This window comes from Amblyraja radiata, chromosome 21 (genome assembly GCF_010909765.2).
Source record: "Amblyraja radiata isolate CabotCenter1 chromosome 21, sAmbRad1.1.pri, whole genome shotgun sequence".
Taxonomy (NCBI): Eukaryota; Metazoa; Chordata; class Chondrichthyes; order Rajiformes; family Rajidae; genus Amblyraja; species Amblyraja radiata.
The window spans coordinates 20,806,879-20,833,620 of record NC_045976.1 but is presented as its reverse complement, the minus strand read 5'-3'; the positions used below and the strand labels follow the sequence as shown (position 1 = coordinate 20,833,620).

Below are 26,742 nucleotides of genomic sequence, written 5' to 3'. Positions count from 1 at the left end.
ATTCCATTTCACTTAAATGATTGAATCTTTTGATTCTAGAAAATAATCAAGCGATCTATGTGAATCAATGTTAAAAATTCCATTATCGTATAGTTCAGATAATTTTAATAAAGATATGGGCACAAGGGAGCCGATTTGAATAATTAAAATAATTAAATTATTAATCCTAGCAAGTCAATAACTCTCTGAAAGTAGCAACAGAGGTAGATAGGGTGGTAAAGAAGACATACGGCAAGCTTGCATTCATTGGTTGGATGGTCGAGTATAAAAGTCAAGAAATCATGTCACAATTGTGTTAAAATTTGGGCAGGCCACATTCGTGTGCGGTTCTGGTCGCTGCATCACAGTTAAGACATGGTGGCTTTGGCAAGTGTGCAGAAGAGATTTATCAGGCTACTGCCTGGGTTGGAGAGTATGAGATATAAAGAAAAGCTGGCAAACCTGGGTTGTTTTCTCTGCGGTGTTCTGTGGCTGGAGGGAGACCTGATAAAAGTTAATAAAATTATGAATGAAATAGATAGGTGGTCAGGTTCTTTCTCCCCAGGAATGGAAAATAAATGTCAAATACTAGAGTGCATAGATTCAAGGTGAGAGGGGTAATGTTTAGGGAGATGTATGGGGCAAGTACTTCTTAAACACAGTGGTAGGAGCCTGGACTGCACTACTGTGGTGGGTCGGAAGCAGATACGATAGTAATGTTTAAGAGACATTTAGACAGGCACATGAACTCTTAAAAATAGCGGAGTCAGGGGATATGGGGAGAAGGCAGGAACGGGGTACTGATTGGGGATGATCAGCCATGATCACATCGAAGGGCCGAAGGGCCTACTCCTGCACCTATTGTCTATTGAACTGTCTACGTTCATGGGAATGGAGAGATAGGGATCAATTGCAGACTGATAGAATTGGTTTAAGTTGTCATCATGATCAACATAGAAACAGGCCCCTCAGTCCACAATGTCTATGCTTGCCTTTTATGTTCCAGCATCTGCACAGATTGTTCAATTAATTAAATCAGAGAATACAAGGTTCTATTCCTGAAGTTCATGGTTCACAAAGCAAGTTCTTTATCACCGTGAATACTCAAAAGGGAGTATTTATGATGATAGAGGACTTACTTCATATGATTCCCCCAAGGAGGATGACATTGTGTATACTTGCCTCATGGTTACATGTCTCCAGAACATAGCGTTGACTGTTATTGGGCTGGAGAGTTTTCCATTATGCAGCATGACCAACTGGAATAGACTTAATTGATCTGTCAGTCTCTGCCACATTTCAGAAATCATTCCAATACATAACTACATTTTGCAAACAGATTTGATGGTTCAGATATCCCTTGATTAATGTCCAGACATGGTCCATATTTTGACATTATGAACCAGTCCCGACTTAAATGATTAATTGGTCGATAGGTCTGCAAGAATTCTTTCAATTAGACGTTGTTCAACTATGAGTGGTAAATTTACTGAGCCTGTACTTAATCCTTGGTAGCCCGAGGCAAGGAAAGAGAAATTCAAAGTAGAAGAAAGCCAAAAGCATCATACTCTATGTTCTACATGGGTAACAATAACGAAAATGGCAAAAAAGTGGTCTGTGGACACGTCCTTCTGTGTCCACTGTAACTACATTTAGGCCAATGTCTTTTCTTTTATGGAGAATGATTATATAACAACGCATGCAATAGCAATTATTCAGGGAACATTATACAATGACTACATGTGAGAAGGCAGTTAAGGCATGAAATATATAACGCAGAGATCAGTTGAATAATTTACAGAACGTAGTTCACAACAGAATGAATCACTGTTGCGTGTTTTTCCAATCTTAGCTGTGGTGCACATTAGGTGGGTAGTTACAGTATTAAAATGCAACATTAATACATTGAATCAATACATATAACTATCTAATATGAAACTAAGTCAACCAATATACAAGATATAGATCAATCTATTTCACCATAACATGTTTTGAGCTTTTGATGGCCTCGCAGCAGTATCATTACTAATTAAAGCACAATGTTTTATGATCACAAATTCCTCAATTGGGTGGCTTAAAAGTAACAAAGGAAAATAATTAAAACTATGTGATGAAATCCGAAACAAAACCGTAATGTTGGAAGAACACAGCCAGTCAAGCTGAAGCAATGGAAAGTGAAACCAGTTAATATTTCACGTCTTAAATACTTCAAAAAATTAAGAAAGTGTGAAAGTAAATTGGTGTAAGTGGCAAAGTAAACATTCACCTTGTGCTCTTCCACTTAAATTAACTTGCTTTCAGTGCAATTCAAAAAAGAAGCACTTATTCACCACTCAAACAATGTCACCATCAATTCAGATTTGGCAGGCAGTAACTAATGGGTAATGAGGCCTTAGAATGCTTCAGTATGTAATGACAAGACATGCAGATATTTAGGCAGAATATCATCTGATAGGGAGCCAAGTAAAAACATTGCAGAAAATATACAATTTGTCTTGTGGGCATTTACTGCTCATAATTAAATGCCTGGATTTAAAAAAAAAATTTAAACGAGGATACTTCCACGAAAAAAGATACCCTCTCATATATTTCAGGTGTTTCACAAGCATTCTCACTGATTTCTAGAAATGGAAGTTGAGCATGATTTGCAATCCAGATGGGATTATCATTCCCAAATTTTGCAAGAATTCAACAGATCCAAAAAGTTACTGCTTGCCTAATTTTACTTTGAAATCAAATTTCAACCCCTGCAAAATTAAGGATTTCAGAGCATTAGTACTCTTCCACTGACAACTTAGGATAGCATCAGTGCTTCTCCTTCAGGGTCATACTTTTCATTTTGGCCCTTGGATATAGAAATAAAGCTTCAACAAATGGTTTACTACTTGAAAGCAGCAATTTAAAGATCAGGCTAAAAAGATGGACAGTGGTAGCTATGACTAGAATGGATTACATATACCAAGATGGAAACATAGACATGACCATTCTTGAACCACAGCAACCACTATCACCTATCTTATAATATCCCAACAACAAAAGTTTGCTGAAACTCATTATTTGAAAATGATTCTTTCTGAACTGTGTTCAAAGTGGTTCCAAAGATATTTTGTCAGGCTGGTGCTGGAGAAGTAATTGCTTAAAATTCAAGTTGATGCAAATTGAACTAAATGCTCCGTACACTTTAATCATAATTGACAGTTACAATATGCCAAGTTTATTAAAAACTAAGACAATATGCTTGCCAATTCAACTGCATCTAATTTGCTTACCAAATTGACGAAGCTTATTTGGGAGCTATTGGTGAATCTCTATATACCAATTTTATCTCATTTGATATAAACCCCAGAGCTCAGTTTTTTTTTTTAAATGGTATAAATCTGTGCTGAAGTTACACGATTCTATGCATTTCCAATCCAATACCCTTTGCTTCGCTGATTCATTCAAATTATTTTCTAAGTTCTGCATTGATTTATTTTTTGTTCCCACCAAGACTCATTTAATGTACTAATAGGCCAAAGGTATGTCCATTTTGTAAGTTTATTAATGTAGTTTTAATTGTTTACAGATCACAGCCCAAAATTTGTGTCATTCACAAATTTAATTTGTTTTGGAGTCCAAATCATTTACATGAACTATGACCATCAGTGGTTGTAAAACTGATCTTGATGGATCCCTTGCACTAGGTATGTTGCAAAGCCTACCTGAAGCGTCTTTGAAAATCTGCCGCTGCGGGTGTGCGCGATTTTGGCGCCGTTTAGAGGGGGCGGGTTTAAAACGCGATTTTCTCTAGGCTGTTCAAATCGAAGATGTTCAGCCTAGTTAATTATTAACGAAAAATCGCTGGAAGACCCCGTCGCAAAAGCTATTATTAGGTTTAAAGGCCTTGAATAATAGTTATAGTAGTTTAAAAATCAATCTCTAAACCCGCGACCGCCAGCAACCGCAGGGTCTCATAAAGCAAACCACAGAAGGTAGGTTGTATATTTTTACATTAAAAAGGGCTTCTAAAGATCCCTTTATACAAAGTTTAATATTGCGAGTAGCTCATTTTGGGCCCATTATATCGCGCAGTATTTTTCTGGGCATTTGGGGGCACAAATCTACCGCAATGTGAACGTTCTAAACCAGCGCGTTCACAGGGACCCACTGGAAAGCTGATTTAAATGGGCATTTATTTACAGCAATTGAACACTGAATTCCTTCCATTTGGCCTATAAATTAATGTAAATTAGATTTAAAAATCATGTTTTATTGTGAATTATTTGTGAATATTATTTGGACATTTAGGCTATTTAAAAATGTTAATCATTTATTAAGAAATGGATAGATGTTTAGATCTAGTAATTGAAGTCTGAAATTAGCTACAATTAGGTAACTAACTAATTATATGCTTTAATTTCAGGTCATCCAAGTAAGATTATTTTATATTTGTTTCAGAATGCTTCAATCTATGATAACTGAAAATTTCATTCAGTTCTCTTAATTTTTAAGAAAGTTATGGGCTTTTGACTGTTCACGATCACAACTTTTTTGTTATGTCCATAGAAAATCAATAGGGAACAAGATGCTCATTTCCGAGTATGAAAATGGCCATAACTTTTTAAATACTTGAGATATGAAAGTGAATTAGGTGTCAAATTAAACTTAGTTTTATGCTTTATCTGATGGGATAAATTACAGACTTGATTTTTAAAATCTCAAAATTTTGTAACATTGCTACTTGCACCACCTTCAGCCAGACTGAATAGCTTCTCTTTGGACTCTAGTTTCTGCAATGAAATTAGCTATTATTCATCCTCTCACCTTGGTCATTTATTCCTTACGAGACACCCTGAAGAACTTTTGGAAATAAAAAAATATTACAATTGTGGTTATTTATTCTCGGTTACTTCTTTACCTCCAGGAAAACAAAAACAACCTTCCACCACAACCCTCTTTTCTATGAATATGCCAATTCTGAATCCAGATGACAAGTTGCGATAAATTCCTTGCATCTTAATCTTTTGGTCAACCTTCCGTGAGGGACTTTATCAAACCAAGAACTGAAAATGTTGAATTTCATCTATCAGCCAAGTTGACTTCAAACTTTTGTTACAAGTACAAAATCTCTTTTTTTTTCTGAACTACTTTATTCTGACCTAGTACTGATTAAAAAAATTGTATTTGAATTGTATTGGACAGGCAGCATCTCTGAGAGAAGAAATGGGTGACGTTTCGGGTCGAGACCCTTCTTCAGTGCGAAATCTTATCAAAATATAGTATGATTTTTATTTTCTGTTTAAAGATTTAATAAAATTAAGTAATGGATCAATACCACTGCCTGTATTTGATTCAAATCAAACCAACAGAACTGAAAATCAATCTGAGATTTGAGTTGAGTCTGGTTACCTTCTTAGTTTTAAATACATTGAAGATAAAATCACTTGAAAACGTATCTTTCATCATGAAAATGGCAAACAGATACAACTGAAATTCTTCCAAGAAGTTATCTATTAGGTATGTTTATGCTGAAATCGTATTGAGTATTTGAAGGCCAGTTCTGTTAGGAAGGAGATGGAGGAATTTATTTTAGTCAGAGGGTGGTGAATATGTGGAATTCTTTGCCACAGAGGCTGGTGAGGCCAAGTCAGTGGATATATTTAAGGCAGATAAAGATAGATTCTTGATTTGTACGGGTGTCAGAGGTTATTGGGAGAAGGCAGAAGAATGCGGTAAGGAGGAAAATAGATCAGCCATGATTGAATGGCAGCGTAGACATGATGGGCCGAATGGCCTAATTCTGCTACGATCACATGATCAGTTCTGAACATGACCTTTTTCCCTACTCAGGCAGTGAGATATTTTATCTCGCAACACTAGTTAATTTTTTTCCCCCAAAGATGAATACCATTTACTGAATCAACATCAACCAAAGCCAATAACTAAAATGGTATAATCCAAACTTGTCATGTATTCTGAATTCAACAAACTCATGCTGACAGATTGCCTAATTTCTATGTGAGATGACCAAATTATCTCTAAAAAAACAGGTTTCAGGAACAGCTGCAAATAAACAAGCATTTGATAAGCACAGTTCATTAAATTTATCATATTAAAGCTGCTTTGTCATCCACCCAAATCTCCATTCACCCACTCTACTGCTGTTCTGGTTCCCATATTATGAGAACCTTGTGGACACTGGAGAAGGCGCACCACTGATTTTTCATTGAGAAGTTGGAAAAGGATCAACAAGCTGGACCTCTATTCTCTTTAAAACAAAATATGAGCAGTAACTTCATAGGTGCCTTTACAATTATTAATGTATTGATCTGTCACAAACATACTGAAAACTGTTCACACAAACCTCCAAAATGATAATACTGTGCACAAATGTCTCATCTCAGTCAGAAAAGGCTGTCCCTCACCCAGAGAAAGTGATTCCAAACTCCAGACAACTAGCCAGTATGTTGAGGCTCTTGTAGTGAATATTCACGATAAAAATCAAATCATTAAGACAAGAAAATTGAAAATAGCCAGAATGTTCGAAAGAATCAGTAGAATTGCAGTGGTCAATATGAATGGTCAAATTTTTTCAGCAGAATTTGAATCTCTGTTTTGACTTGCAAAAAAATTAAGTGATTAGTTACATTGTTTGGTATCTATACGTCAGTCCATCATAAGCAACATAGAAATAGACTTTGGACTTTTAAAGTATTTCCTATGCCCTGGAAATTCCTGTTTAGGTTTATTATTGTCATATGTATCGAGGTACAGTGAAAATCTTTGTTTTGCATATTATCCAAAAAAAAAAAATCATACATACTATATATAGACACAATCAGTTCAAACTCCAGTACAATAAACAGAGCCTCGGGGAAGATACAAGGTGCAGAATATACAGTGCCCTCCATAATGTTTGGGACAAAGACCCATCATTTATTTATTTGCCTCTGTTCTCCACAATTTGTGATTGGTAATAGAAAAAAAAAAATCACATGTGGTTAAAGTGCACATTGTCAGATTTTAATAAAGGCCATTTTTATACATTTTGGTTTCACCGTGTAGAAATTACAGCAGTGTTGACACCTAGTTCCTGACATTTCAAGGAACCATAATATTTGGGACACAGCAATGTCAAGTAAATTAAAGTAGTCATGTTTAGTATTTTGTTGCATATCCTTTGCATGCAATGACTGCTTGAAGTCTGCGATTCATGGACATCACCAGTTGCTGGGTGTCTTCTCTGGTGATGCTCTGCCAGGCCTGTATTACAGCCATCTTTAGCTTATGCTTGTTTTGGGGCCTAGTCCCTTTCAGTTTTGTCTTCAGCATATAAAAAGCATGCTCAATTGGGTTCAGATCGGGTGATTGACTTGGCCACTCAAGAATTGACCATTTTTAAGCTTTGAAAAACTCCTTTGTTGCTTTAGCAGTATGTTTGGGATCATTGTCTTGCTGTAGAATGAACCGCCGGTCAATGAGGCATTTGTTTGAACTTGAGCAGATAGGATGTGTCTATACACTTCAGAATTCATTATGCTACTAACATCAGCAGTTGTATCATCAATGAAGATAAGTGAGCCAGTACCTTCAGCAGCCCATACATGCCCAGATCGTAACACCACCACCACCGTGTTTCACAAATGAGGTAGTATGCTTTGAATCTTGGGCTGTTCCTTCTCTCCTCCATAGTTTGTTCTTGCCATCGCTCTGATATACATTAATCTTTGGGGATTTTTCTTTATTATAGAGAGAATTCTTCTGTCATCAGCTGTGGAGGTCTTCCTTGGCCTGCCAGTCCCTTTGCGATTCGTAAGCTCACTTTCTTCTTGATGTTCCAAACAGTTGATTTTGGTAAGCCTAAGATTTAGCTGATGTCTCCAACAGTTTTATTCTTGTTTCTCAGTTTCATAATGGCTTCGTTGACTTTCATTGGCACAACTTTGGTCCTCGTGTTGATAATCAGTAATGAATGTTTCCAAAGATGGAGGAAAGAATAGGTGCTGAGCCCTCTTATACCTGCCAAAGGAGACATTTAAGCACACCTGAACAATTAGAAACACCTGTGAATCCATGTGTCCCAAACATTATGGTGCCCTGAAATGGGGGGGACTATGTATAAACACAGCTGAAATTTCGACATGATGAAACCAAAATGTATAAAAATGGCCTTTAATAAAATCTGACAATGTGCACGATAACCACATGTGATTTTTATGGAGTGCACTGTAGTTTACAGCATTGTAACGCATCATCTTTATATGAAGTCCAATGTCCTCAAAGGGTTAGAGGTGAATCGAACAGTACCATAGCTTATGGAGGACCATTCAGAAGCATGAAAATGGAAGGAATGAAGCTGTTCCCAGGCCTTGTGGTGCATGGTGTCACCTTCTACCAAATGGGACCAGAAAGGAAGAGGAATGACCAGGGCGGGACAAGGATTTGATTATGTAACCTGCAACTGTCATGGAATATTTTTTCCATTAACATGGTGAAACCAAAATGTATAAACATGGCTTTTATTAAAATCTGCCAATGTGTACATTAACCATGTCATATTTTCTATTACAAACCTCAAATTGTGGAGTACAGAGGTAAATAAATAAATGACAGGTCTTTGTCCCAAACATTATGGAGGATACTGTAAGTGGCATGATGCAGCTATATGCATGATAGTGTATGGGAGTCGTTTCCCACAGGAGGGTAGGAGATCCACTTTTTTAATGGGAGGCCTACCATTCCCCTGCTTTGTTTTGATATAGAAATATTAGCATAAATACATCTGAAATAATTAAATACCTCTGAACAAGAGTCGATCCTGGACTCTGGTCCTGACCACGGGGGGGAAATGGAGGAGGACTGGCCAAATGTTGTGCCTTCCACCACAGTGATGAATGCTGTGGTGGATATTTGTGTTACAGTTTTATTGTGGTTGTGTGTTCTTTATTATTGTATCGCTGCAGACAACCCAAATTTCCACCAGCCTGGCTGTGTGGCAATAAATTATATCTAATCTAATATCTAAAAGCAACTACAGTGGCATTTATTTAATTACAATGTTTAATTCTTTACAATGTTTACCTATTCCTTCACTCCATAGATGCTGCCTCACCTGCTGAGTTTCTCCAGCATTTTTGTCTACCTTCTATTTCTTTACAATTATCAATTGAAACTGCCTTAATTAACTGGTTAAGTACAGTATTCCAGACCATCAATAATCAAAGCTCATTGAATTTTAAACTTAAAATGTTCACACTGAATACTGCTCTTATCCCAATAGTCACTTTAAGTCTCAGAAGCACAACCTCAGCATGTGTTACTCCAAAAAGTTGAGTCTCAAAAGATCTGCAAATACTTGTACATTTTTACTTCAGTTGCTCCCAGTATAAATAAATTATATATATATTTTTATTTTTATTTTATCCTAGCCCTCAAATACCTGTGCTGCAATGTCCCGTTCAGTTGCAATGTAATGAATGAGCCTCACAGATTATACCTATACTCATTATCTTAATTGCTGAAACATGAAAATGATTTCACCATCACATTTGAAGCTAAACAAATCAATTTGATTTCAACTTTAATCCATGAGCAAACAACTTCATCTGTAACATACTCATCATTGAATTTTGTTTCCCAGGTGAATTCAATTAGATTCACATTTTAATATCCACTGATCTTTCGGCAGTAAATATGGGAAATGATTAATTGAACATATTTATGTACCAATAAATGACCATTAATGACTTTATAATTGCATGTGAAAGCAGAGAAGTTTAACATAACTGAAAACTAATTAATTATGTGCATTAATAAGTGCTTTGAAAATCAGTGAGCACTATGCATCAATTAATCAGATTAGGTAATGAATTTATAAAAGGCCCAACATTAAACAGTTATTAAGTGATCTATTTTAGCTAAACTTAATTGCTCAACTTTTATCAGGCAACAGCCATGGCTATTGGAATAATCAAAAATGTGCAATCTGTATTCCGATTCATACAGGGCCTTCGGATGATGGAAGACCTGACATTTCTAAATCCAACTTTCTGTGAATTATCCCACACTTTGCTCTCAGGCATAGTACTCAAATTCGTTCAACAGGAAACTGCAGATATCACCCATAAAAAAAATGCAAACTCTCCCTCAAGGTCCTCAAGACTGCAGAGCTGAGAAAAAGAACATGGGAGATTTAAAAAGCAGTTGTAAGGGCGTTGCTAGTTTCATGGTAAAAGGTGTTTGAGTAGATCGGCCATTTTGAGAGTGGATAAGAATACAAGCCATGGTCAGTAGTTTGCAAATGACTATAAAACAAGTGGAATTATCGTTAGTGAAAGTGGTCATCAACAATTACATCTTGATCAGCTGGGTAAGTGAGGTGGGGAACAGCAAATGGCATTCAATTCAGATATGTGAAAGGTGAACAGTAGAGTCTCCCGGAGGGTGTTGGAAAAAAGAGGGACTGAAAAGTACAAGTATGTAGTTCCCCGATACCAACAACACAAGTAAGATGTTTGGCATGATGGACGTCATTAGTCAGGGCACGGAGTACATGATTTGGGGGGGGTTTGTTGCAGTTGCACAAGGTGTTGGTGAGGCTGCATTTGGAGTATTGTGATTACCCAGCTATGTGAAAGATGTTATTAGTGGGAAAGAGCAAGGAAGATGTACCAGAATAAACAAAATGCTGGAGTAACTCAATGGGAGTATCCCTGGAGTATGTGGATAAGCAACTGTTCGGGTCAGGAACTTCTTCACACTTTTCAGTGGATGTGATATTTTCGGTACACTTCACATGGAGTAGTAAATAGAAAATAGAGAGCAGGAAAGCGGCCCTTCTCAGGTTGGCACAGTGCAACATGTGGGACACAGCAGTGTGCACCGATTACTGATAGCTAATGTGGGTTTAACATGTAATTTGGGAATTAAGTTTGCCTTTATAGCTAAGAGATGTAAGCACAAGGGCTGAAGTCTTGCAACAATCATATAGAATCTTACCTTGAGTATTATGCACAATTTTGGGCTGCTTACAGAAGAAATGTGTTCTTGCTATAAGCGAGTATGGGTCACTCGCAATAAACATTCTCGGTGGCTGTGCTGCTGTGTGGGTGCAAACCTGCGTTTCGTCCGTTGTCGGGATCGGGTCTCCGGTGCTGCGGACGCTGTTGAGTTGTCCCTGTCCCCTCCCGGGTGTCCCGTCCCTGTCTGGGGGCGGCCGGGGGGTGGCCCTGGGCTGGCGGGGCGCCGGCCCGTTGCGGTGGTGGCCCAGGCTTGCAGCTGGCGCGGAGCGGAGGCGCCGGCTCAGCTCTGCCTGACTCGCTGGGTTGACCGGCGGCCCTGGCCTGCTGGTGGGGTGCCAGACGGAAGGGAACAGTTCAGTGGCGGTTCGGCTGCGCTGGTGGCAAGGGTTCGATCCTGGCTGCGGATGGGGCGATTGTCTGTGTGCATGCGGCGGCACGGTGTCCCAAGACAAATCCCATGATTCCTTGTGTTTTTCGGAATACCAAACTCGCTTATTGAGGGAGTGCAGCTAAAATTCAGCAGAATAGACTGGGGCTAGTCTGTCAAACGGGGACTCAATGAGTCAGATAGGCCTCTACTATTTTGAGTTCAGAGCAATCAGGATATATCGAGATAGGGCAGGAAATCTGTGTTTAGCTAAAAGCTCTGCCAAGATCTTTTTCAATGGCAAAGTAGGCTTGATTGGTTGAAAGGCCAACTATTTCTTTTGTTCTTTGGGGGGAAAAAAACTAATTAGTGGAAGATGATTTAGGTGTCCACTAATTACTTAACTACCTCCCAAGGACTACTCCTTTGTTGAACTATCAAATATCAATAGTTCTGGTAGATCTACTCATATCCAATTCCAGTCAAAAGAATAATTTAGATATATAGTTTTATTTCATTTCTGAGATGAGACTATTTTTCTGAATACAAGTAATAGGTCCATGAAGCCATTCAACAAGATCTGTGGACCTCTTCCTCAAAAACAATTTTCCTATTCATCTTACACTGTTGCTACATGGGAATATTAGCTGTAAAGAACATGCAACAAAGCTGGAAGGGATGCACACAGGTAAAGTGAATGGGCAGAAAATATTTGCAGTTAGCCACACCTTATGGAATTTTTTTTTCAAATCAATGAAAAAGATGAGACACCGAAATATTGATATTAAGAGTGCTACGTGAGCCACGATACATGAATCTCCAAGGTGACATGGTCTGAAGAAGAGTCTTGATCCGAAAGATCACCTATTCCTTTTCTTCAGATTCTGCCTGACTCGTGAGTTACACCAGCATTTTGCGTCTATCTCCAAGGTGACATGTTGCTTGACCATAAGCAATTAAATCCATCATCCGCATCTTGCCCTTACCTTGCATATTAAAATTTACATCCATTTCCCATTGTACCTTCTATCAATTCAAAATACTGCTTTTTAAAAAAAAAAATACAGGCTTAAACAATCAAAACGATATACAAAATGCAACTATTACATAGCACTGACCTAACGTAATATTCATCTCTTCCCAGCTCCTGATAGCAAATTCTTCTAAGTTTCACGATAATATGCAACTCCCCATCAATATTTACTAGATCTTTAAAAATACTCTGGTGCTTTCTACATTTGATTCCTTGAAAGACACTTCCAATTAATTGTGGTCAAAGCAACATAAAATCATCACAGTAAAAAGGCAACACCAGACATCACTAATGAAAATGTCAATACACAGCGCTGGGAATTTATCACTTTGCAGTAAAACCAAACATGAATGACACAATAATGAAAATACATTTATGGTAGTCATTAATTGATCAGACATGTAATAAATAAACATTCAGTCATAGAAATACGATATTCAAATGTTGCAAGTCACGCCATTTGAGAAACAACCAAGAATCCTTTGAAAAACAATCCCAAACATATAAGCAAAGTGTTCAGGTATCTTTGAATGGAAGGAACACATTCTGCTCTTTGATTTCATCCGTCATTGTTTGAGCAATACAAATGTAATGCAACTACCTAACTCCTTTCATAACCATGTGAATTGCATTATTTGTCCAATGCTTCTTGAGAAGTACAAATGGTTTCAACCTTAACCAGTCCTAGTGACAAATTACTTCATGCTTCCATGATGCTCTAAAGAAATGTGTCCAATCTTCTTGCTTCACTCCATTTTAAATTCACAATTGTTATCATATTTTTAAATCAGAAATTACTGTATCAAAGAATAAACCAAAAGGATCTTGCTGCCCTGCCTGCCTGCTCCATAATAATTCACCCCCAACTTCCTGCACTAATCACATATCTCCTTATTAAATCAATGTCAAAAAAAATCTATTTATCCGTCTTAAAAACACTAAGCCTCTGCTTAGTGAGAGAACATTAGAGATTCGCTGCATTTTGGATGAAGAAATCATCTGCCTGGAAAGGCAGAACTTTTATTTTGATACCATGACACGATTTCTAGACACCCTAGCCAGGAAAGCATTAATATATCAAACCTTCCAGAAAATTGCTCATTTAATGAGATCAGAACCCATTAATTTAAACCCATGAGAATATCGGCCCAGTCTGCTTAATTTACAAAAAAAAACAATAACAATCTGATCAATCTTTGTTGTAATTCCTCTCTTCCAAATATATCCTTTCCTTGGTTTGGTGGCTAGGCCAGCACGCGATATTCCAGATACGGTCTCACTATGTCAGCAGAAATTAATTTCTCCCCCATCAGTCTTCAAGTCATCATCAGTCCAATGTTATTTACCCCATGCTAATTTGAAAATGTCTCCAGTAGTAAATGAGAAATTACCACTTTTGCTCTTTGTCACAGCCTTTTATAACATAAAAAAAATGTATGACATGTTTAGTTTAGTTTCGAGATGCAGCATGGGAACTGGGATGCGATGTGATTGGTGAATCAGGGAACACAGTGTTAAACAGTGTGTAGAAAAGAACTGCAGATGCTGGTTTACACCGAAGATACAAGGAATGGGAAGAAGGGTCTCGACCCGAAAAGTCACCCATTCCTTCTATCCAGAGATGCTGCCTGTCCCGCTGAGTTATTCCAGCATTTTGTGTCTATCTACAGTGTTAAGCAGGCCGTCTTGGTTGTACCACCATTTTGATCGGGAACTAAACCCACTTCAATCAGACAGGCTGACAGTTTCACTGCAGGTGGTGAAAAAGTTACTTTGGAAATTGATAAGCAGAAAAAGCTGTCTTGGGATTTATTTAGCTGTGTGCAGTTATGCATCTCTGCCTACTGTGTGCACTGAAAGCATTTGTGTTATGAATCTAAATAAATATGAACTTTGAAAATGTTAAATGGTGGTTCAGCTATAACACAACAGTTGCATTCCTAAGAAACATCTTGTTATCGAAGATAAACCCCCCCCCCCTCCCCTCCCCCCTCCCCTCCCTCCCCTCCCCTCCCCCACCCTCCCCCCCTGCCAGCATTGAGGGACAGACTTGGCTATCCTTCTTGGCTAACAACCCAAGCTTCGGCCTCCAAGACAGGTAAATTTTCGTGCCTTATTTTTGGGTAAAAAATAGCATCTTCATTGCCGGGAAATACGGTAATTATTTTCATTGATACTTGTGCAATCTTACTATTAAGCAATGCAAGGTGCAACTTTTACTATTTGTAGCTTGCAATAGTAAAAACTATTTAAAACCCCTCCATTTTTGAAATTCCTGTAGGTAACATAATTTTGTTATTGAGTCTGACATTCTCTCACCCCAAACCCCATTTTCCCCATTGACACAATTGTTTTTATAACCCAATCTTCGATAACAAGATGTTTCTTAGGAATGCAACTATTGTGTTATAGCTGAACCACCATTTAACATTTTCAAAGTTCATATTTATTTAGATTCATAACACAAATGCTTTCAGTGCACACAGTAGGCAGAGATGCATAACTGCACACAGCTAAATAGCGAAGAGCATCTATAAACATATAGTGCAACTTTCTGAAGAATTAAATCAGTGAATTTAATGCAGACAGATTTTCTTCTGCAGCCTTTACACTTCCAACAAAAATTGCCTTTGAAGTTGATTCGAATGCTTTTGTAAAATATAAAGAAATTCTCATGCTCAAGTAAATCTCCTTAAATGATACACAACACTGGTCTTACAAAGGGCACAATGCTCCAAGTTGATTGAGGATGGCACTTCATTTCCAAAAGGCCACCAAGCTGTCGTGGTGAGTAATCAACTTTACACCAGTCATTACATTTGTAGAAGTGTTTTTTTTCTAAACCTAGCAATATTAACACATTGCTATTCCATTCAGCACAAATTCAAGACTGAATTAGACTTACCATCGATCCGGCTTACAAGCTCCTGTAATGCTTTCACTTTCCTCTGAATCCCTGGCTGTGCAAATGTGTAGTTATCCTTGAAAACAAAACGTTTTGTGATGAGACACACAATTACTTGTATTATAAGCCTACAGAGAAACAGGTTTTCAAACATTCAACAAAAATTTGCATTTCTATAGCTTCCCCGACAAGATCAATACAAGGCACTTGCCAAGAAAGGAAACGCACTCTTCAGGAAATGAGAAAATTAAAGGACCTGTCCCACTTGGCGATTTTTTCGGCGACTGCCGGCATCATTGACTGACATATCAGGTCATTGAAAAATTGGCGGCGTGATGACGTAAGACTCGCCGTTTTCTCAAGCGCCGCAACATTTTTTTTGTCGCTGCTGGATTTTGAAATGTTCAAAATCTTTTGGCGACACTGATATGTCGCCGAAAAAAAATCGCCAAGTGGGACAGGCCCTTAAAAGGTCATGGTTTCTAAAAATGGCATAACAATAAAGAAGTCGGCATCAATATTTTTGAATTACACAAATCCCTTCTGTCTTTGCAGAGGTGAATGAATGGTTGTTATGAGGTCATTAAGGTTCGTTGGAATGATGCTCAGCAGGAGTGCTAGATTAATGCTTTTTCCAAATGTTTCAAAAGAATTTGTGCAAGAACTAAAGCTAATTTGGAGCCAATGCATCCCTGCTTCAGCTGTTAGCATCTGCAACGACATGAAACTGATATTTGATATCAATACAATTAAAACTGGCATTTTAGGAAGTTACATGTACTGCTAATATGTGACACAAAGATTACTTGTTAAAAATTTAGAATAGATAAATGTGAAAGTTTTGACGTCGTAGATCAAAGTATGTAATGCTGCATAATTTTAATTCTTTATTGTACCACATTGAGAACTCACCTACAATTTTAAAGACCACCTCTACAGAATATATTACCAATGGAGTTAATATTGATGATTACGTATTTACAAAATTGAAGCGGATTTATTTCTCACAACCGAACACCTTTGTTATTTGATTAACCTACTCCATCGATCTTGCGATATAACAAACATAGAAAAAATGTAATTCAATGTTGCGTCATCCAAACATTAGACAAGATTTAGAAAAACACAACCATTTAACAGCTCAAAACTTCTGATTAACAGCAGTAACTTGGATTTGTAAAAACCCATTTAACACAGTTAACTATCCCAAGCCATTAATAGGAAGATTTTAAGATTTGACAGCAAGCTGTATGATGAAGTCCCCAAAATAAAGGGATCTATGGCAACACAGATGGAACATTGGCTAAGTAACAGGTAGACCAGTCAGAAAAGGGCCAATTTCAATGGGAGAACAGGTCTTGTATGAGTAAATTAGAATCAAAGCTTGGCAATAAGGAGAGGCCATTTTAAGGTAAAAATGTTTCAGCCACAGAATAGATTCAAGAGATTCAAGATTCAAGATTCAAGAGACATTTATTGTCACATGTACCAATTGGTACAGTGAAATTTGGGGTCACCATACAGCCATACGAATAAAAAAGAACACAGAACACGATAGTCTTTAACATAAACATCCCCACACAGCAGAATCAACGTTTCCCACTGTGAGGGAAGGCCCAAAGTTTAGTCATCCTCCTCTTTGATGTTCACCCATAGTTGGGACATCCAGAGCCCCCGCAGTCGCCGCTACGGGCGGCCCGATGTTCAGGCCCACGCGCCAGGATGATGGAACCCTGATGTCGGAAAGGAAGAACACCCTCAGCAGCTTGGACTTCCGAATCAGCCCCTTCCTGCCGGAGACCGCGGCTCCCGAAGTCCACAGGCCGAGCTGGGCGGGGATTCACGCTGGCGGATCTCGGCAAAGGGATCCCAGGACTCCGCGATGTTGAAGTCAGCGCCACCCGCGGCTGAGCTCTGCAAACCACAGCACCACGATGTTGAAGCAGCAGGCCCAACACTCCGGAGCTTCAAACGGCGATCCAGGTAAGGCATCGCCCGCTCCGCGGTGAATCCAGTGCTGCTGAAGCTCTGGTCTCCGGCAGGAAAGGCCGCGCCAATCCAGATGGTAGGCCACGGGGGGGGGGGGGGGGGGGGGGGCGAAGATGCGACTCGGAGAATAGTCACATCCTCGCCAGGAAGTGACTGGGAAACGGTTTCCCCCTTACCCTACCCACGTCCCCCACATAAAAAGACTAGGAAACTCCAACACATACTTTTTTAAACAGATTAAAAATAACTAAAAAGATGGAGGACATATTATAGGGACAGAATAGAGCAAAACAAAAAGCACATGATATATACAAGGCAGGAAAATTTTAAGCATCTGCCCTTGCTCGAGACAAGGTATCTGATGAAGACCTAGTAGCTGCAGACCAGTTTATTTTTTTACTGATGAGGAAAGTTCTAGTAACAGTCATCAGTACAAATGTAGACAAATTAGTGAAAGACCAATTGTTAAAGGAAAGTTGTGCTTATCTAACCAACAACAGAATATATTTTATGAATTAACATGCAAGATGAGTGAGGGAAAAGTGGCTGATGTGGGGAATTTCCGTCCCATAAAATGTGACCTAATATATTTGTCACCAGGTTTGAAGACCAAGGAACAAAAGGGGCTGTACTGCACGAATGGAAAATTGGGCAAGAAACAGTAATAAATCAAAGCCCATTTAAAAAGTCTAGAAACAAATAAGTTATGATGCATTTTTAGAAAACACTATTTTGATCACAAATAGAGTACAGTATCTAATCTGGGAAACACACGTTATGAAAAATCCAATGAATCTGGATACTATACAAATGAGATTTACTGAAATGATTCTAAAGATGGAGACATCAGTTGTGCGGACAGACAAGAAGAATTGCTCTCATGAAACAAAAGAGAATGCGTTATGGGCATTTAAAATCATGCAGGTTTAGATAAAGTGACAGCAAATGCAGCATAGGTATGGGTGTGTGGGAGGAAGGAGGGGTGGAGGGGAAAGAAACTGACTTTCATAAACAAAAGAAAAAGGAATGCAATTTTAGCCTAGCTAGAAACAAAAAAGTAAGAACTTCTATAAATGGAGAAAGGAAATAAAGTAGTATAATTTAATGAGGTTCCTTAAAGGTATAATTATGTATTATAATTATAATAAAAGTTTAATTATGTAACTAAATCTGGAAATAAGAAGAAACATTATTGGAGAAATTAAGAGCACTGAAAACATAAATTACTAATTCTGCATCCCACTCCATAATTATCCTATCCGCCTGTGGCCTTCTGCACTTTTATAACGCCCAATGTAGGTTCAAGAAACTGTGCCACTTCGTCCACCTGTTCATGTCGCAGCCACGAATTCCATGTTGATTTTTCCAATTAATGTCTGTTAACTTGCTCTCACCAAACTTTCACCTTAATAGGCCAGGTCTTCCAGCTGTGCTAGTGGCACAGTTTTTCACTCATAAGCATCCCTGCATCTCATCCCAATTTCAGTTCACTCTTCGCCAGTTTTGTCAGTCTTCCACCTAAAACGCGAACTCTTTCTCTTTCCGCAAATGCTGCCTCACCCGTTTAGCAAGTCCAACATTTAAAATTTAATATTTTGAGCATTTGCACTTTTAACTTTCACTTACAATTCATTTTATATTGTGTACATTTTAAAATTAATGTATTTCACCCGATCTAGCATTTAACTTTGGTTTAAAAGCAAACAAATTACTTGCTAATATTAAGATGCAGTTAAACATTACTTCCAATTTAAATACAAACATTCTATTGCAATTATATGACAGCAAAGTTATGATTAGGATTTGATAGTAATCAGTATTTTTCTAATTGAAATACATACAATGGAGAATAAACCACTTCAGAGCTCTTTGGCTTATTTTTGTCATTCATGAAAGATGGCGCAAAATGCCTTATGAATTAAACCAGACAGATGTTACTAGGCAATGGCATCCTCAACAATGCTGACTGTAAAATAATTTCAAATTCCTCCACCAGTGACACATTATGCCAGGAACTTCAATCAAAGAAGCAGATGCATTGGAGAAAATGGAATTATGAAATGATTATTGAAGTAATTTGGGATACAAATTAGCTACCAGGGCCAGAGATCATAATAGATTTGAATACTGTTAAAAATTAAGTTATAACTTAATGAACAAGCATTCCATTTTCAGTATTTCCCACTGTGTGGTCAATGTATAAAAAGTTGTCGTGTCAAATCAATATTTCTGCGCTGATTCAATAGGGCATGGTTGCAAGTGCACGCAATAGAGAAATGGGTTCATTCTGTATCATCTTGCCAACTTTAATACTCTGTGTAGGGGTCAACAGAAGTCAGCATTAGTTTCATAGTTGACAACTTTCACTGTCATTCCAACTACGAAGTCTAGACCATTTAATAACGTAAAGTTCCCAGCATCCAAGCAGAACCAAAGTTATCAATTGGACCAAAATGTTCTGAAAACTAAAATTTAGCAAAATTCGAGATAAATCACATTAAGTATAGGACTGCAATTCTGCAGCAGCAGAGTTCTCAAAAACAAATATATCAAAAGGGATATTCTTGACAACCTCAAAAATATTTTCAGTGTGTTTACTGAATGTTCATTTAAATTCAAAGCAAACAAAGTTAAGATAAAATGTTAAAAGATTGTCATAACTTAAAGGGTTCAATTAAATTTGCTGATATAGAGAACTTAAGTGTTTTCGAAAATAAAATATACATTTCATTCACTATCTCACAGGAGGGGATGGAAAAATGCTTGTATTTCAATATTTCAGGATTAAGTGACAGCACTAATGTCCATAAGGAAAACCAAACATATTTATATCGTCTCTCATTACAGTACATCCAGTGACTATAAGGAGTGAGGACTTCCCAATTTCTGCAGGTTCATTTACTGCCATCCCCAAGATACTTTCAAGTATGAAATTCATCAGTTATCGGTACTGGCACAGGACAGGGTAATTTACCTGAATGCCATCAAGTAATTTGCTCATGCACCAGAAACTATCAGCTTCAATATTCTGCAACACTTCATCAGGCAAACTGGAAACGTCAAAATTTTCCACCTCTCCTTCTGCAGGGGGAAAACAAAAAACATTAACATAACCATGAGCTGAGGGAGTTTATGAGAATGAAATGCACATGAAATTCAACAGATATTCCCTTCATAAAATTATTGAACTGCCAAATTGTCCCACGTTATTTAATTCAAGTGGTAGCATTTTAATAGCAGAGCAAATAGTACAATGTATTTTGAAGTTAAGAGATAGTGATGTAGCACAGATAAAGGCCCTTTGACTCACCAAGTCTACACTGACCATCAAGCACCCATTTCAACTTTCAACATTACATTTTATTCTCACCTCATTCCCATCTCCCATATTTTAATCACTTACCTGCACACTAACAGCAATATTTTAGTATCCAAGTAATCTACATATATATCATGGGGCGTGAAACGAAACTGGAGCACATTGAGAAAACCAATGTGGTCGAAGATGGATACAAAATGCTGGAGTAACTCAGCAGGACAGGCAGCATCGCTGGAGAGAAGGAATGGGTGATGTTTCAGACCAGTCTGAAGAAGGGTCTCGACCCGAAACGTCATCAATCCTTTCTCTCCAGAGATGCTACCTGTCCCATTGAGTTAAGGGGTCGACCATGCTGTGAGTATGAATCGAGGGCAAACTCGCCCGAACTCGCGGATTAGGTCGCCCAAGTGGGACAGGTCCTTTACTCCAGCATTTTGTGTCTATCTTCGCTTTACATCAGCATATGCAGTTCCTTCCTACACAAGCCAATGTAGTCACTGGGTGAACATGCCAACTGAACACAGACAGCAGCAGAGGCCAGGACTGAACCCAGGGTATGAAAGGTGCTTGGTGGTGTGTGGGGCCACAATGGGCCAAGGGGCTTGTTAACATACTCTATGCTTCTATAATCTTCAACTTTACGAATTCAGAATACAAATCATGTTGCTTAACCAGACTATGTACACTTCAAGAGTATTGCATTGGCTTTGGCATATCCTGCAGTTGTAAAAAGATACAATACAAACCCATTTTTTTTTTGCAATCTGTCATCACAATTTATCTCCAAATTCTCAAGCTGTATCACACTTCTATGTCAGTGCATCCTCCCTGAAATTCGACACGATAAGTCAGACAATGTAATCAAGCTGGCATCTAACCAAGACTCACTGTTGCTCATGATGTGACCTCTTCTACATTGAAGAAACAAAATGTAATGTCACTCCTACCTTGACCTCACACAATAGTTTCCAGTGTATTCCAAAGAGGGTCAACACAAGTCTGATGAACTTTGTCTACCAATATTTGACAATTCCCTTTTGCTGTTAGCGTCAGAGCTGGGCACTTCGCTGCATGTTTAACATCTGTAATATTAACTATCCACAGGTTCTCCCTGATCTGTTGGCATTTCTCCCCTACTCCTTCTCTCATTAATCTATCAACCAGACAGCTTTGAGAACAGTGTATTACCAAAGTAAGCTTAGCCTCGCCCTTTAGCAGAAGTCATTTGATTTATTCATCCTTCCTATCCCCACTCTGCAACTTGAGGTTTACTTGTTTTTTCAATATTGCACGATTGATGAAGGAACTTCGAACAGAGATATAATCCATTTCTCTTTACACAGATGCTGCCTGACTGCTGAGTGCTTACAGTATTTTCTATTTTTATTTCACATTCCAGAAATTTCAGTTTGTTCATTTTAATTTTCTAACCTGGGCTTTATTCAAATATTGTATCATTTGTTCCAATTAGTATTTCAAGCCCCTTGGGAGGTAGGCAAACATTTCATCGGCCTCTGTGATTAACCATGTAACTGTATCGCCACTTGGTGAAATTTGTGTATATTGATAACCAAAATATCCTCCATTGTAGGCCACCAGTACTCAAATGAAATCTGAATGATTATTTTGTCGGGGTGGGTGCATTCATATTTCCCAACAATGAACATCATCAGCCCAGATTTTAGGGGGCTTATTCTGATCCTTTACATAGAAACATAGAAAATAGGTGCAGGAGTAGGCCATTCGGCCCTTCGAGCCTGCACCGCTATTCAATATGATCATGGCTGATCATCCAACTCAGTATCCTGTACCTGCCTTCTCTCCATACCCCCTGATCCCTTTAGCCACAAGGGCCACATCTAACTCCCTCTTAAATATAGCCAATGAACTGGCCTCAACTACCTTCTGCGGCAGAGAATTCCAGAGATTCACCACTCTCTGTGTGAAAAATGTTTTCCTCATCTCGGTCCTAAAAGATTTCCCCCTTATCCTTAAACTGTTACCCCTTGTTCTGGACTTCCCCAACATCGGGAACAATCTTCCTGCATCTAGCCTGTCCAACCCCTTAAGAATTTTGTAAGTTTCTATAAGATCCCCCCTCAATCTTCTAAATTCTAGCGAGTACAAACCGAGTCTATCCAGTCTTTCTTCATATGGAAGTCCTGACATCCCAGGAATCAGTCTGGTGAACCTTCTCTGTACTCCCTCTATGGCAAGAATGTCTTTCCTCAGATTAGGAGACCAAAACTGTACGCAATACTCCAGGTGTGGTCTCACCAAGACCCTGTACAACTGCAGTAGAACCTCCCTGCTCCTATACTCAAATCCTTTTGCTATGAATGCTAACATACCATTCGCCTTCTTCACTGCCTGCTGCACCTGCATGCCTACTTTTAATGACTGGTGTACCATGACACCCAGGTCTCGTTGCATCTCCCCCTTTCCTAATCGGCCACCACTTTATAAATGCTTCTTTACATAACTTTTTCTGCAACTATATATTTGATAAAATTATGAGCCTATTTTCCCTTCCATCCTTCAAACCTAGAATTCGAGAATCAACAGTGAAACTTTGCTCTTTTTATCTCTTGAAAAAATGATTTGCCATTTTCAATAGATAAGTAACCTAAAGGCAATCGATGAATAACCAAAAGGATTTGGGGAAACGTGCAGTTAGAATCAGAATATAAAGCTGTAATAATCAAATGCTGAATGAAACCTAGCGATTGCTATAATGCTGAGATAATAGAAGTGAAATCAATTATTTATTGTAACTGACATTCTTGTCTGAAAAACAAGTTCAACATTCTCTGAACCTCACCATCAAAAGCACTTCCTGAAAAATAGGTCACCAGCACAAAGGAATTAACAGCAAAGGTGATGGCCATTTGGTAGGTAAAGAAAGAAATGGAAATAACCAAGCATGGATTCAAACAATTTTAAATTTTAAAAGATCGTGGTACAATTTGATGTCAACTTTCAATCCTGTGTCATGATTTACATTGAGAACATACATCCTCAAGATATCACCTTGCACAATTTGGAAGGGCACATGCAATGAAGTATGTGTCTACGATCAAAGTATCACCATCAAAAGGGCAACGTTTTCAAAACGGCAGAATGGTAACATACATCTTTATTTTGTCCAAAATGATCCATAACCAGTTTTAATGTATTGATAGCTGTGCAAAATTAAGCATGACACTCAGCAAGTCATTTACTTATTATATCTTGAGAACTTCCAATATTCTGCTGAATTTTCAGAGTATATTTTTTCATGCTCCTTTCAAAAATCACTTGCATATTACTGTTAGATATTAACAATAATGGGGAATAATAATGGTACTGCATCCATCTTGACAGCATTTCCTCAGCCAGCAGAATGGCATCACGTCATGACCAATTTCAAGTTCTTTTCAGGTGCCTTGCAAAAGGATCAGTTAAATGTGGCCTATTACATTTCGACAAGTAAAAATCCAGAGTAAATTTAGGGCTAGACAGAGAAAAGGTATAACTTTGCTTCATTGGCAACACCATGTCTTATTTCAATGTAAACAATTTCCACAATTAATCTAATAAACCAAGAACATTTAACAAAAAATAGCTAATTACATTTATATTTCATGGATCAGAATGCTAGAAAATCCCAGATCAAACTTCTGTGCTCAAACATTGCACTCCTGCAGCAAAGCACAAGCTTCTCTATGAAGCCAGCAGTCACACTAGGGAATTTGTCTTCTGAATCTGCATTAGATTATACCCGTTTTGAACTTGAAGGGATGGTAAAGCCTGCTAGGCCAAATTTATTTGTTAAAAAATGGTGAAGTTTGCTTTATTGCTTTTTTTTTTTTTAAATCAACTAATTTTATATTATTAAGAAACAAATAAGCAATTAAAATGGCGACTGCAAATTATCCCCGGTGTTTAGGTAATTGATAGAATCCAGGAGTTGGAGATTGGGCAAAAAAAAAGTTACAGGGAAACTAGGGAGAGAATAGGATTATTCTATGAACAGGCGTAAACAGATATGGATTAGGGATTCCATTTATGAACTCTACCAATACATTATGGCAACATTAATATACTGATGCCTTTAATAGCAGCTCATTAACACAGAACAAGTTGGTCCATATTTCCAGGAAACAACAATGAATGGGAAAAAAAATGATAGAATAATTAGTCCTATTTTCATTTGTGGGGTTTTCCAACTACACTCCTGAAAAGTTTTAACTCCTACTAATTGATCATTCCTCCTTGGCATTGAATCTTTAATAAGCAGAAACAGTTTATCTATATCAATAACTTTAAAATTCTAAATTTGAAATCAAATTTGACAAAACATAAAATTAATCCATGCATAATTTACAAATATCTATAAAAATCATTACAGTGAGAGAGCATATTTTAATTACACATTACGTTGGTTCCTTCATGAAAATAATCATGGTAAGAAATATGCTGTTGAACGTACTGCAAAAATCCCTGACATTACAAAACCTATCAGAATGGTTGGTACTGTCCCAATAAAGGCAAATATTAAACAACTAAATTACCAAAATGCAAATAAAGGCATGCTGTAACATGTTATTTTGATAATTTAAATTGATAAACGTTACATTTTCCTCAAGTCTTTTGAGAAAGTCTTATTCAAGTATTCATATGCTGAGCGAAACAATGCGATCCATGCTGTGATTTATTTGCTTTGTTACAAAGTCTGACTGCTAAAGATTAATTTTCATGTAGCTTTTCTGTACTTGAAGGGATCATTTCCCTGGGGTAGACACTATTTAATGACAAGTGCTGCAACTAATTACCCACATCTCATCAGCAAAGCCTATATAATTAGAAAAATTATCATGCTGACCTCATATGCAACTATTGAATAGCATTAGAGTGACTTTATACTGAAGCACTATCTTGACTGTGGTCTTGGAAATAAAACAGGACAACAAATACGCTACAGTTGAAGTCTACAGTCCTAAATTTTAAAGTATTTATTACAACTCATCGTTCTCACATAACGATGAGAAATCGGATATGTATTGCGCAAGTTGATTAAAATAAAGGTCAGGTGATGACGTTAACTTAACAAGAAACACTCTTATTTCTTTAATTCATAAACGCATTTTACCATAGTCACAACATACAAGTGTAAAATCCTGGGAGTACAAGTCCATGTAAAAAAAGCCACACGGGCATATACCAGCACACCAAAAAAATTAATTAGGCACTAGAATGGTTTCCATTTGATTTATCCGAATCCGAAGGACTCACAAATGGGCTGATTTATGTAATTATACTGCATAGTACAATTCTGGTGTTTCTTCTACTAACCTACAAGAGTATCAGCATTATGATTATTTCAGACACACTTGGGGTATTGTGGTCCTCTTCAGGATAGTTTCAAAAAGGTGATCATAAAGCTCTAAATTGTAGTATATCAAATGAAATGGGTTTATTTTCCTTTGGTTTTCAGCCATTTAATTATCTTTTGATTATCTCTGTTTTTCCTCACAGGTTTACTACATATGACAGAGACACATGACATTAAGGAGAAAGCCTTATGTTTATCATCCAATCACTGAATTATATATAGTTGATTTCTGCTCCAAATAACTCATGTAAAAGCCATGTTCTTTTTGCAAAAAGTCATGAAGTAGCACTGTGGAAGTGATCAATATACATCACATTTTTACAATCAAATAGAAAATATTGTACAACACAATAATATTAAATCTTTGATCATCTCTTTTAAAGCCTATTTTACATTAATGAAATGAGTTTGCAGAGATTACTAACTTCAAACTAATATCATTGCATGCTTGAAAGATATAACCAACAAATTACAAATATTCTAATTATACTCATTATTATATTAAATTTAATGATATAAATTCTAATTATACTCATTGAATAAAAAGTTAATGAAATTACTTGCCACAACTAGCTACACAGATTCTTGGTGCTGTACTCATCAATAGCTCCACCAGAGGGTGCTCATGGAAGACTATTTCTGGAGAAGCTACAAAGAAATTACAGCAACATGCTCAATTTTACAGGATTAATAAAAGTGCAAATACTAGCAAAAAACTAATGATAAAAATAACTTTCCATCCTAAAAATTCAGTTGTACAAAATGGAAATATCTTA

General features: G+C 37.5%; 1 protein-coding gene across 6 annotated transcripts in view; it reads right to left on the bottom strand.

Moving 5' to 3' along the window:
- tbc1d22a (TBC1 domain family member 22A) overlaps positions 1-26,742 on the bottom strand; it is a 191,005-nt gene that overhangs the window by 80,351 nt on the left and 83,912 nt on the right. For 4 of the 6 annotated variants that reach the window (XM_033039757.1, XM_033039760.1, XM_033039758.1 and 1 more), the window contains 3 exons: positions 26,531-26,614; positions 20,248-20,354; positions 15,285-15,360 (listed from right to left, as the gene is read on the bottom strand). In XM_033039757.1, coding sequence (XP_032895648.1) covers positions 15,285-15,360; positions 20,248-20,354; positions 26,531-26,614 — 267 coding nt within the window. The remainder of the gene's footprint in view (positions 1-15,284; positions 15,361-20,247; positions 20,355-26,530; positions 26,615-26,742) is intronic. The other 2 variants (XM_033039759.1, XM_033039761.1) reach the window with 1 other exon arrangement.